This window comes from Geotrypetes seraphini, chromosome 3 (genome assembly GCF_902459505.1).
Source record: "Geotrypetes seraphini chromosome 3, aGeoSer1.1, whole genome shotgun sequence".
NCBI classification, from domain to species: domain Eukaryota; kingdom Metazoa; phylum Chordata; class Amphibia; order Gymnophiona; family Dermophiidae; genus Geotrypetes; species Geotrypetes seraphini.
In genome coordinates, this window is record NC_047086.1 from 67,924,014 (window position 1) to 67,937,284 (window position 13,271).

Sequence of the window (13,271 nt, forward strand, 5' to 3'; positions counted from 1 at the left end):
TAAGGTCTCTCCCATGGGAGAATTTGCCCCTAAATGCACCCCACGACAATGCTTACATACGCCTAAACCAAAGGAGTGCCATACCGAAAACCATCACAGAAACACTCGTACTCTGTATTATAACATCTGTGCAAATGCTCATGTATTGTAGCACCTTTGCAGAAGCTCATGTAAACTGCTCTGAATTGACTTACCCAGTCATTAGTAGTGGTATAGAAGCTTTCAATAAACAATAAACAATTTAAGTACCTAGAAGGTGCCTTTTTGGAAACTATTCTATAAAAGATGTAGGTGCCACTTTCCTTTATTGAATACTAGGTAAATGTGTATATATGCACACACCTAGATTCAGGAAATAGATGCTTAAATTATAGTGTGCTAAACGTTACATGTGTGTATACCCTATCCATGCTCCACTTAAATTCTAGCCTTATGACCACCCACCTGCAGGATCTCTTGAGAGATTTGAGACTTTGACAGGCAATTCTTAGCTTCCCTGTTGTGGATTACAATCATCGATTGAGCCGAAGATAGTGGGCATAGATGGCTAACCCCCTCTTTTACTAAGGTACACTATGCTTTTTAGCACACGCTAAACATGGGAAATGTCCAAAGTCGGACTTGAACACACTATCAAAAATGGCCCTTTGTGTCTGTTAATTATGTTAGCAATTACCTTTTATTTGTTACATGAAATATTTTTGGGTTTCATATTATTTTATCATTTTATATACATTTTTAACATTCATGACGTAATGTTTATGTAAGTATATTTTGTTTGTCAATTATATTTTTATTTCTTTATTACATAATCTGTCTGTGTAAACTCCTGATGCATTCCAAGTGGCTGAAACATGACCTTTTGACTCTGATTAAAGAAATCTTCTTCTTCAGCATTCTCTTTGGTCATCTCCATTGTGTTTGATGTTCTTCTGTCCCCTATGGAGTTTTGTTCTTTTGATTTGCTTCTTCAAAATACACATCAGAAAAGAAAGACCACTGAAAGGAATATCAGGTAAAGCACTTTTTATTAAGCTGCGGCAAAAAGTGACCTTAATGTGCCCTTGCATGAGTTTTCCCACACACCAAGGCCATTTTTACTGCAACCATAAAAATGGCCTTTTTCTAGTTTTATATTTATGACCATGTGCTAATGTTGCCATTAATGCACGAACTTTAAAAAAAATTATCGCATGTGCCCTTACCTGTTTGTAGGTGTTAAGGGCTCACATGCTATTCCTGCACTGAGCATGCTCAGGAATGATGGGGCCAGTGTCGGCATGGAGCCTGGCCTTTGGGCTGCGGACCTCTTCACAGCTGGTTGGGCTTGGGCCTCTTACCAACCAGTCACAATTTTGGAGAGGGTTTATACTGCAGCTCCCCTATTAGTTCACTGTTGCATGCTGGGGCAGTGCAACACACAGTTTGGGAACTGCTGTTGTAACAAATTCTTTATAATCCAACCCAATATCATAAGAACATAAGAATAGCCTTATTGGGTCAGTTCTGTATGTCTTGACACAAGATTTTAAAAGAGTTACCGTACCTTGCTTACAATTTCTTTACTTCTGTCTCTTTTTGGTTCCTCTGCAGGTGCAAAAGTAACTTTTGAAGGCTTTACAATCTGAAAGTGTGCTGGAAGTCTTCTGACAGATGGTATAAATGTGAAGGCCAAAGGTTTACTTCCAAGTTCATTAGACAGGGCCTGGAAAATTTAATAGATAATGAAATTACTTCTTATCCTTGTTAGACACTTAGGGCTCCTTTAACTAAGCTGCGATAGTGGTTTTAATGCGCACGCGCTAGATGCGAATGCCAGCATTGAGCTGGCGTTAGTTCTAGCTGCGTAGCATGGGTTTAGCACGTGCTAAAAACACTATCGCAGCTTAGTAAAAGGAGCCCTTATTTTAGTTTAGGCTTCAAACACCCTGGTAATATGTTGTTATTTCTGCAATTAATAAAAAAAAAAAAAAAAAAGAATTGACCCCAAGATATCCACAGAGAAGAAAATCCAGAGAAAACCAAAAAAACTCTGTGGAGTGACGATGTTCCTAAATGGACTTTATTTGAAAGAGTCAAAGTTCCAAAGGTACACCAAAATCATCCACATAAAATAATTCCATCCACATAAAAATAGGTTATCCACATAAAAGTCTTAGAGGACCTAGTCCGCTAGGGATACAGGACCCAACACGGTCCGCGTTTCGACAAAAAGTCTTCTCCAGGGGTTCTTGGGGGTCCTATAAAGGTGAATATGTGGGAAACAATTGTGTGGTGAACCGGAAGTGAGACACTGCTTGCATGTGCAATAGAAATTAATGACAGAATCTTAAATAATAAAATGCTAGCCCGCGTATGCGCACTTGCGACGCGTGTTCCCTGATCCCTTTTCTGTCGCGATGTGGCCGCACGAGTGCGCATGCGCATGCATTGAGGAGTCGGGACTTAGGGGAAGGACAGCAGGCCCGGGAGAGCGAAGGAAGCCTCAGTGACACTGAGCCAAAATTCACAGGCCAGGCTTAACACTGAGCAGCTGTGTTAGGAGGGGGGGGTGTCTCGGAGGAGAGGGATCACGGCCGGTCAGCGCCCCCACCACCTCTGCAAGTCTCCAGCAGCCCCTCACAGGGGCCAAAAGGTAAAGAGGACGGATGTGCGGGCCTGGCGGGGATGGAGAGAGGCGGCGCTGCTATACAGCGGACTTCCCCCCCTCCCTTCAGAGCAGGCCGTGACAGCGGCGGAGACTCTCCTCGCCATTTTTTAAATCAAAGCTGCTGCCGCGGCTCCTCTCTTGAACCGCACCAGGCGGGGATCAAGAGAGGAGCCGCGGCGTTGGCTTTGAACTAAAAAATGAACTTAAGCTGAGCCCTACCGGCCGAAGTTTCTTTACACGCTGCAGCGGCTCCTCTCACAGTGCTGGCGGCGGCTGCCGGGAGGAGGGCTCCGAGCTGCTCAAGACTGTCCAAACACCGCGGAGCGGCCCATAACAAGGCGGCCGACGATTGGCTGGGGCTCCCGGCTGAGAGCGCGGACACTGTTAAGTGGGCGGGCGCTGTGGCTGTCCGGGGATGGGACGCGAGGCCGTTAGCTCTCAGCATGTAAAGCGTGTCCTCAGGGAGATTGTGAAGTAAATCAACCCTGAAGAGAGAGGCTGAGGGGCTCTGAAGTTCTTCAGTACTGATAGTTCAGATTTGTAATCGGACAGAAAGGAGGGGGAGGCGAGTCTTCCTTTCAGAAGAGGAGAGGATGGGAGAAGTATTCCTTACAGCTGAAAGAATGAGAGAGGACAGAAAGAAAGAAAGACAGACAGGGGCAAAGGGAGAGCGACAGAAAGAAAGACAGACAGGGGGCCAGGGAAAGAGACGGAAAGATAGACAGAAAGAAAGAAAAGGGGCAGGGAGAGAGAGACAGAAAGAAAGAAATGCCTAAGTCTACACATCTATTCTAGCACCCGTTAATGTAACGGGCTAAAAAACTAGTTCCAACATAAAATGTTAGGGTTTACAAGCTATTCTAACTTTAAAGAAGTAACATAGAGCTCCTTTCACTAAGGTGCGCTAGCATTTTTAGCACGCGCTAAAGATTAGCACGTGTTAACCATGCGCTAAACAAAAAATACTAATGCAAGCTCTAAGGAGACATTAGCGTTTAGTGCATGTAGTATTGTAACACACGCTAAAACCTCTAGCGCACCTTAGTAAAAGGAGTCCTTAGGTTCTACAGGTATCTATAATACTCCCACCTTCCAGTATTTCTTACAGACTTTTTTCTGTGAAGGGAGAAGGATTAGAGTTGCCTGATTTAGGGGAAAATGTTTTGATTCAATTCGATTTGATCTATTGAATTGATTTTTTGATTTGATTTGATTCAATTGGCTTTCAATGACACAGTGTAAAGTTGAATTAATTTTTATTGTAAAACTAAACAAACCAGATTAAAACAAATTGATCCTGCACAGTCAATGCTAACAGAAAACCATGCCCTTTTCATACACATAGTACACAGTACACCCTCATCCAGTACAGAATAAGTAATCACAAACTAAAAATAGAAATATGTAAAAAGTTAAACTAAATGGCCAAGAAGCCAAACTCTGCATACAATGCAACACCACAGAAACAGCAATACATGTCCCCTAATACTATGCAAAATGTAAAGATTGCAGATGTAAATTTAAGAAAAATTGACAACAATCACCACTTTACAAATTAACAAATAGAAATAAAATAAAAATGGAAAATTAGAAAATACAATTTTATTGGACTAATCCATTTTTTAAATTAGTTTTCAGAGGTCAAAACCTCATTCTTCAGGTCAGAATCCTGTCCTGACTTGGTTAGTAAAAAATGTATTAATACAGCTAAAATAAAGAAACAAAAAAATTGTGTTTATACCTTTTATCATTTCTGCTTTAATCATCCTCTTCACTCTCTTTTTTCCATCCAGCATCTGTCCTCTCTTTCCCTTCCAGGCATCTGCCCACGCTTTCTGCCCCTTCCATCCACTGTGTCCCCATCCCTCCCCCTGTGGTCCTGCCTCTCCTTCTGTCCAACTTTTCCTCCTCTGTTTCCTTTCTCCTCCTACACCCTCATCCCAGGGCAAGCATCTCTCTTTTTTTCTCTCCATTTGTGGATTTAGCATCTTTCCCACTCTTCTATCCTCATTTTTCTCTTTCTCTCTTTTCTTCAAGCTTCTTTGTCCCAGCATCTCTCTCTTTCTCTCTTTTCCTCCCTCCATGACTTCAGCCTCTCCTACTCTTCCCCACTGTCTTATCTAATTTCTCTCTTGTTTCCAGGCCATCTCATTTCCTGCCTGTCCTGTAGTAAGACATCTTTATTTTGCCTCCTCCCCTAAGATCTGGCACCCTCCATCCATGCCCTCTGCCCCCCCTCCCCTGAGGGTAACTCTCTCTATTCCCTTACTGCTCCTTCCCTCACTCGCTCTCTTTCTTTGTCATCCCCCGCCCACACACACACACACACAGACATATACCATTGGCAGTGCAGCTTCACAACTCGCTGCTCTTGCTGGCATCAGGCTGTCCTGTCTACTTCCTGTTTCCATGAAGGCAGAACCTGGCAGAGAGGAAGGCCCAACACCAGCAAGAGCAATGAGTTGTGAAGACTTCCACTGCGGAGAAGCTCCTGGACCACAACAATGCCTGCACTGAATGGGTGAGTCCAATTTTTTCTGAGAACAAATTGATTTAAATCAATTCAGCTGAAGTGAATCGGTGAATCGATTTGAAGCAGGAATCAGGCAGCTCTAGGCAGAATTTTTCTGTAAGCTTGCTCCAAAGGCAAAAAGTCATTGAAGTTTCTTCTGATACAAACACTATTTCCTCCTGGCTACAAGAAGAAGGATCAGTTTTGAAAAGAGATTTGTTTTATTGGAATGGTAGTGAACGTGAAGGGAACAGTACAGTACTTTAATTGTGGGCAACTATTTTTAGAGAGCACTTCTGCAGGTTGCAATGTTGCTCTGTGTCTATTTCTCTGGACTTCTTGTAGGCTGGAGATCTGTCAGTCCAATTCTGATTTGATTAGAATTAAAGGGCTCTCTCAAGTATCTCAGGTCCACTGTTGGCCCTCATTCTCACAGAGGATGCTAAAGATAAGGAGCGAGTGTATTACAACGGAATTAGGAAAAATAAAGGCAGTGAATCAGAAAGATAGCCGTGGAATAAACAAATTACACAAGTTAGATATAATTTATAAAATCTAGAACACAATATTTTTACTGGACTAATTAAATACTTTTTACTTTGTTGGGGAGAGGGTAATTTTAAAAGTGACAAGTGTGGAGAACAGCATTTTGACTTTTCCAATGATTGCCAACAGAATTGCCCAGCATATACATGCCTGATAATAAGAACAAAAGAATAGCTTTATTGGGTCTCTTAATGGTCCATCAAGCCCAGTAGTCCATTCTCACGGTGGCCAATCCAGGTCACTAGTACCTGGCCATAAACCAAGGAGTAGCAATATTCCATGCTACTGATCCAGGGCAAGCAGTGGTTTCCCCCATGTCTCTCTCAATAACAGACTATGGACTTTTCCTCCAGGAACTTGTCCAAACCTTTCTTAATACCAGCTACGCTAGCCGCTTTTATCACAACCTCTAGCAATATGTTCCAGAGCTTAACTATTCTCTGAGTGAAAAAATATTTCCTTCTATTGGTTTTAAAAGTATATCCCTGCAATTTCATCGAGTGTCCCCTAGTCTTTGTAGTCAGCTCCATTCTGACATCACTTCCTGGTCGCAGGACCAGGACATGATGTCAGAAGGGAGCAGCAGGTGGAAGATGCTGCCCATGCTGGCGAACATTTCAAGAGGTACATGGTGGGCAGGGGGTACTCAAGCAGTGGGGAAGATTGGCAGAAGGGGTGCTTAAGTGGCAGGGAAGACTAGGGGGGTGCATAGTGCGGCAATGCCTGGTACCACTGCCCTGGGTGTCAACCTCCCTCGCTATGCCACTGGGGCAAATAAGTGTGTTTTCACACAGATCTGCTATTTCTGCCATGTTTCGGGGCCTTTCATCTGTTAGAACACTTTTCAAGGCTGAAAAGTCTGTGCAGAAATATCAACTAATGTTAGGTGTCATATATGGAATTTCCTCATATTTAGCAACCTTAAAGTCCATGAATATAATCACATTTGAATACCACTATGGATTAATAAAAAACAGTCATCACTCCACATCATATGCAGGTCTCCTTCCATATTTGCAGGAGTTAAGGGCACAGTTACCCCTACCCCTGTAAATACTATAAATTCACAAATCATTTATTCAGGCAGTAGAAGTGGATCATAAGCAATATGGAGGGAGCTGGGGGGCGTGGCTTGGGTAGCATTGTCACATTACTGAATAATTATAAGAGGAACAGATTTAGTCAAAGCAGCATGGTGAGGTCCTTGGGGTTGAATGAGCCGGAGGCAGTATTCCGGTGGGGCAACGGTGGCAGGAGGGAGGCAGTTTTGGTGATTCTTTTTTTAGCGGGTTGGCCAAGCATGTGGTTATCTGCAGGTAACAGGAGGTTAGCCTTCTGCGGGCGCTTCCTGAAGCTCAGGTGATGTGTTGTTCAGCAGAGGTTGGCCTGGTCTAGTTCTACAGAGATGCTTGTTACACCTAAGTCCGCGAATAACCAAAGTCACGAATGCCAAACCTGCAAATATGGAGGATCCTTTTACTAAAGGGTGTTAGAATCTGGGCTTAGCACATCTTAATGTGGGCCTTTTCATGTGCTAAGCTCTGATTCAGCATGACTTGAAGACATTTTTGAATCACTTTTTTCAGGTCGTGCTCTAATGTTCTCAATACTGCACGTTACCTGTAAAAAATAAACATCTCCTCCCGTGTTAACTCAAAATTAGCCAGTTAGCATGTGCTAATGCAATCACACTTGCTGGTTAGGGCTTCCACACCCATTCTCCATCCATGACATACTCCCTCCAAAAAATATCTTTTGGAGGGAGTATGTCATGGATGGAGAATGTCTTTAACAGGCACTAATCGGCAAAACAGTACAAGATGCTTTAACACATTCTGTGGTAGTCTGTTTTTCACACATTAAGCATGCATCAGGACTTAACACCCTTTAATGAAATGGCACCTTAGAATTATACATTCCTAATACATGACCTGGTACTTTTATAGATTGCATCTTAGCTTCCAACTCTGGACTATATCTCTTAAAATTTTCTATTAAGTTTTTTTCTCTTCCTTTACAGTCTCAGCAAAAGAGCTCTTAAAAAATATTCAAAAAGACCACAGCAGGAGAAAACCCTATAGTATTTCACTCTTTCCTAAAATTTTATTCTGCTTACTAGATGGTACAAAAGACAGAAAAGAAAGACATTTTATTCTTTAAAAATGGACCTGTTTGTTAGAGTAGACAAATATTTTAATTGGATTCTTTTTATCACTTCTAATTAATTACAATGAATGGAGAAAATGACAGGTTATGAACACACAATCTGAAGAAAAATGTGGTTATTTTAAAGGTTATATATGTTATTTTTAACAGTATGAAGCCTAAATAGTTATTTATGACTAATCAGCATACGTTTATACTTTTCAAAGAGATGATCCACGGCCAAATCAATAAAATCCTCAAAACAAATCCATGGTAGACACTGCCTTGGGAAATCTATTGCTCAAAATTTTAAGGAAGCCTTCAGTCATTTAAAGCCATGGCATATTGTGCTGTGGATTCCTTTAGCAATTAAATAAGTAAAGGCATTTTATCTTTCTTTTATAATAATAATAATCAATTTATATACCACAGGGCCGTAAAGTTTTATGCGGTTTGCAAAAAGTTTAAAAGATTACAATTAAGAGATGAAACTAGATAACCAAATAATTAGAAATAATACTATAATGATCTAGGTAGTTCATTACAATATCCATACCAATTAGTTGCCTAAATGTTTCAGGAACAATGCAATTGACAGCAGATTTCCAGTTCTAAGCATTGCACTTGACTAACTATAGAATGTTACATATTCATATTTTTAAGAAAAAATCCAATACTTTTCCTACCTGTTCTGTGTCAAGGAAGCTCTCACTTACAGTTTTACTCACTATCTGTTTTCTGTGCTGTATAGGGTATAGCTTTGAAAATCCAGAATCAAAAAAGATGAATAAATAAGAGTAAAAACATTACTTCTACATGAATATACACTGCAGCATATATAGTAACAATGATACGAGAGTAGGTTTCTGTGGGCTCAAAATATGTCTGTTATAAAGAGTTATTGTGTCTGTGGCCTAAAATTTATATTATACACAACAGTGCTTTCTTTCTGAAAGCCAGATATTTGCATAAGGACTAGAAATGCCTACCATCTCACATGATTTCTGCTGTACACAGCTTGTTCTGGGGAAAAAAAATGAGATTTGACTTCTATTGTTTCAAAGTAGCTCAGCTCATGGCAGAACTACACGAACTTTCCATTTTGCAAGATGTCACTTCCAAACTGACTTATGAAAGAAAAGTCTAATTTGTTCTGTACATTTTGTACAGAAAATAGCTCATATGTTTTAACATTTATTACAGTAAGATTGCATAGTATGAAAGAGTTACCCAATAGGGATGTGCAGAAGTAAAATATTTTCAGTTCGTTTTCAGGGTTTTTCAGACTTTTAATTTATTTTTAGTTTTTCTTGTTTGTTTGGGGGGGGAGGGGGTTTAGATGAGTTTTGCTTAGGCAATAGTACCTATTAGATAGGATCCATCAGGCTGTCTGTCCATCCCCTTGTGCATGCAAAAATTGCTATAAATGACTTCACTTCACTCATAAACAGCAGTATCAAACACTGAAGAGCCATCCGGAATCCCTAGATCAGTGTTTTTCAACCTTTTTTGGGCAAAGGCACACTTGTTTCATGAAAAAAATCACGAGGCACACCACCATTAGAAAATGTTAAAAAATTTAACTCTGTGCCTATATTGACTATATATAAAGTAATTCTCTTGAATAGGAATCAAATAAACACAAAGAAAGTATTTTATAATTACTTTATTATGAAATATTAAGTAAACAGAATAGTGAAAAATTATAAAATACTTTATTCAGTGCGAAACCTGGGCCTGAGGATAGAGAAGAAGAGGAGGGGAAGGATGAGAGAACCGAGAGTAAAGGAAAGGTGCATATTTAGATATGAGGGGTGCTGAAATTTAGGAAGTTGGTTGGGCTGAGGAATGCTGAAAAGTTCTCAGCCCAACCAAGAATGGGATGAGGTAGAGCCATGGAACTTACAAGTTATTCTACATATTCACTCCTAAGTTCAACACACATAGCAAATTATGTCTGAAGTTTCTGTAACCCTTCCAAAAAATATTCTGATATCTGGTCACCGAAATACAGCTCCGCTGCTGCAATCACTTCTGAATCACTCAAAAATTGTTGCCCTTTCAAACTCTTTTTAAGGTTTGGAAACAGAAAATAGTCAGATGGAGCAAGATCTGGTGAGTAAGGTGGATGGTCTATGCACTGAAACCCCAACTGCGTTAAAACATTCATCATTTTGCCAGCCTTGTAAGCAGGTACATTGTCTTGCAAAAACAGAACTCCATTCCGCAGCTTCCTTTTCCTTTTTTTCTTTCAATGCCTCCTTTAATCAGCTTAGCAAGTTACAGTCGTATTCTTCATTAAGGGCTCCTTTTACTAAGCTGCGGTAGCGTTTTTAGCACACACTGAAGATTAGCGCACACTAACCCCTGCGCTACATGGAGAAATTAACGCCAGCTCAATGGAGGCGTTAGTATCTAGCACGCACTAAAACCACTAGCGCAGCTTAGTAAAAGGAGCCCTAAGTGTTTGGCCACTTAGAAGATAGTCAGTCATTACAATTAGAGAATGACACAGTGACAAAATTCATCACCGTTCCCGTCCCCGCGGATAACCGCAGGAAATAATCCCATGTCATTTTCTAGTGTCTATTTCAACCTCAGTCCTTCTACACCAGCATTCTTCAAAGCAAAGCTTGTGGGTCAGTGGTTGTGGCCATTCATACTCTGATTCTTATGTGAGCCAAGGATAATGAAGCCATTGTGACATCACTGATGTGATTGGCTCTTAGGCACTGGTGGATTGAGGCATTATAGAACATAGAAACATAGAAAGATGACGGCAGAAAAGGGCTATAGCCCATCAAGTCTGCCCACTCTACTGACCCACCCCATTAAGTCTGAGTACTAATGACCTAGTTCCTTAACTTGACCCTCGTAAGGATCCTACTAGGGCATCCCATTTATTCTTAAAGTCAATAACGCTGGTGGCCTTGATCACCTGCTCTGGAAGTTTGTTCCAGTGATCTACCACCCTTTCTGTGAAGAAATACTTCCTTATGTCACTATCGAATTTCCCTCCTCTGAGTTTGAATGGATGCCCCCTTGTGACCGAGGGTCCCCTGAGAAAGAAGATGTCTTCTTCCACCTCGACACGTCCCGTGATGTATTTAAATGTCTCAATCATGTCCCCCCTCTCCCTGCGCTCCTCTAGAGTGTAGAGCTGCAATTTGTTCAGTCTTTCTTCGTACGAGAGACCCTTGAGCCCCGAGATCATCCTGGTGGCCATCCGCTGAACCGACTCAACTCTAAGCACGTCTTTACGGTAATGTGGCCTCCAGAATTGCACACAGTACTCCAGATGAGGTCTCACCATGGTTCTGTACAGTGGCATTATGACTTCAGATTTGCGGCTAACGAAGCTTCTATTGATACATCCCATAAGTTGCCTTGCTTTGGATGAGGCCTTCTCCACTTGTTTGGCGGCCTTCATGTCTGCACTGATGATTATTCCCAAGTCTCTTTCTTCTGAAGTCCTAGCTAGTGTTTCTCCATTTAAGGTGTAAGGTATGACATCACAATATCTGCTCTGGATACCAAAGACTGTCATTCTGTAGTGTCTATCTCAACCTCAATCCTTCTACACCAGCATTCTTCAAAGCAAAGCTTGCGGGTCAGTGGTTGTGGCCATTCATACTCTGATTCTTCCCTCTCTCCTTAAAGAATGACATGAAGATGGTTTCCCGCGGTTATCCGTGGGGACGGGAACGGTGATGAATTTTGTCACCGTGTCATTCTCTAATTACAATACCTTCCTGATTCCAAAACACTGTGACTTTTGAGTCTTGAACTTGGAAAATTGTGGAATGGCCTTGGCCAAATTTGAAAATGTAGTGATAGGAGTTCATGCAGGAAATTGTTGATAACACAACTGTTTGTTGATGCATTTCTTCGAGCACTTGACCTGTTGTAGGGATTGAATTTTTCTGCTTTTGCTTTTCTCTTTGTTCTGACCTCTTTTAATATTTTATGTACGTAACCTTTTTGTAAACCGTTTTGGAATAAAACGGCATAGAAATTTTAAAAATAAATAAATAAATAAACCAAAGTGCCACCATTGCATGGACTGTTTTGTCTCTGAATCATAGTGGTGTAACCATGTTTCATCAACAGTAACTAGTAGTTCCAAAATGTTGGCACCAGCTCACTGAAAATGCTGCAAAATCAACTTGGAAGTGTCCACTCAACGTCATTTCTTGTCAGCATTCAAACAATTGGGCACCCACTTGACTGACAGTTTCTGTATACCCAGCTACTCATGGATTATACACCCAACATGTTCCCTGAATATCTGTAGTGTCTCAGCAATTGTTTTCGCCAATATTTTTTGATCTGCCAAAATCATGTCACAGACATGGTCAACAATTTCAGAGTTGACACTGTTTGAGGCCTCCCAGACCTTGCTGCATCTTCAGTCTCACAATCTCCACGCTGAAAGTTTGCACACCACTTCTTCACTGGGCAATTGTCACTCAGTATTTGCATCATATATTCATGGATTTCCTTTAAAGCTTTCTTCTGCAAGAATAGGAACTTCATGATGGCTCCAAGTGCTACACATGAAAATTCCACATTTTTCAATGGCATGGTTCAATTAATGATCTGAAACAATGTCAAAACATAGAATTACAATTCTGCAAACTGGCACTTTGCAAAATAAAATAACACTCTTTTCAGCTACCGGAGCAAAATAATGCTCAGAATTTAGGAAGTTGGTTGGGCTGAGAACTTTTCGGCAACCCCTCATAGGAGGAAAAGAGCTGAGGGACAGAGCATAAAATAGAAGGCATGGAGTTAGAAAGGATGAAAGAAGAGAAGGGTGGAGAGAGATGAGGCAGGATTAGAAAGCAGAGAAATAAAAGGAGAAAGTGCAGGAAGACATAAGAGAGTGAATAAAGGAATTGGGAGAATGCTTATGGAACAGTAAAGGTAGAGAGAAAATATAGGAAGTGAAGGGAGTGGTAGGGGAAGTAGTAAAAGGATGAATGACAGAGAAAGGAGGAAAGGAAGAGTGCATAGATGAGTGGCAAGGAAGAGGAGAGAGTGGCAAAGGGTTAGAAGAGGGAATCATGCAAAGTGGTAAGAGGGGCAAGGAGTGAATACAGGGACAGGCAGTGGCGTACCTAGGGTATGTGGCACCCGGGGCCCACAATTTTTTGACACCCCCCCCCCCCCCCCATGTAAAAAAATATTTTTTGTAATAACCATGAAACTGAATACATGGTCATAATAGAAACAGGCAGTGAAAATTTTCTTTTATTGAACCTCATATATGTAACCATTATTCCAAACATACCATAATATAATATAAATTATGTCTGAATTGTCATAACATCAGAAGTACATATGGAGTAGTTGCAGGTGATGCTTGGGACAGTTCTGATTGTGTTAGTTCGGTTTTATGTGTTTTTGAATAGAAGG

The 13,271-nt window shown here is 41.0% G+C and overlaps 1 protein-coding gene across 4 annotated transcripts in view; it reads right to left on the minus strand.

Annotated features, from left to right (window-relative positions):
* Window positions 1-13,271, minus strand: part of MLIP (muscular LMNA interacting protein) — a 163,924-nt gene that overhangs the window by 81,379 nt on the left and 69,274 nt on the right. For all 4 annotated transcript variants that reach the window (XM_033939978.1, XM_033939975.1, XM_033939974.1 and 1 more), the window contains one exon: window positions 1,547-1,705. In XM_033939978.1, the coding sequence (XP_033795869.1) occupies window positions 1,547-1,705 (159 nt within the window). The remainder of the gene's footprint in view (window positions 1-1,546; window positions 1,706-13,271) is intronic.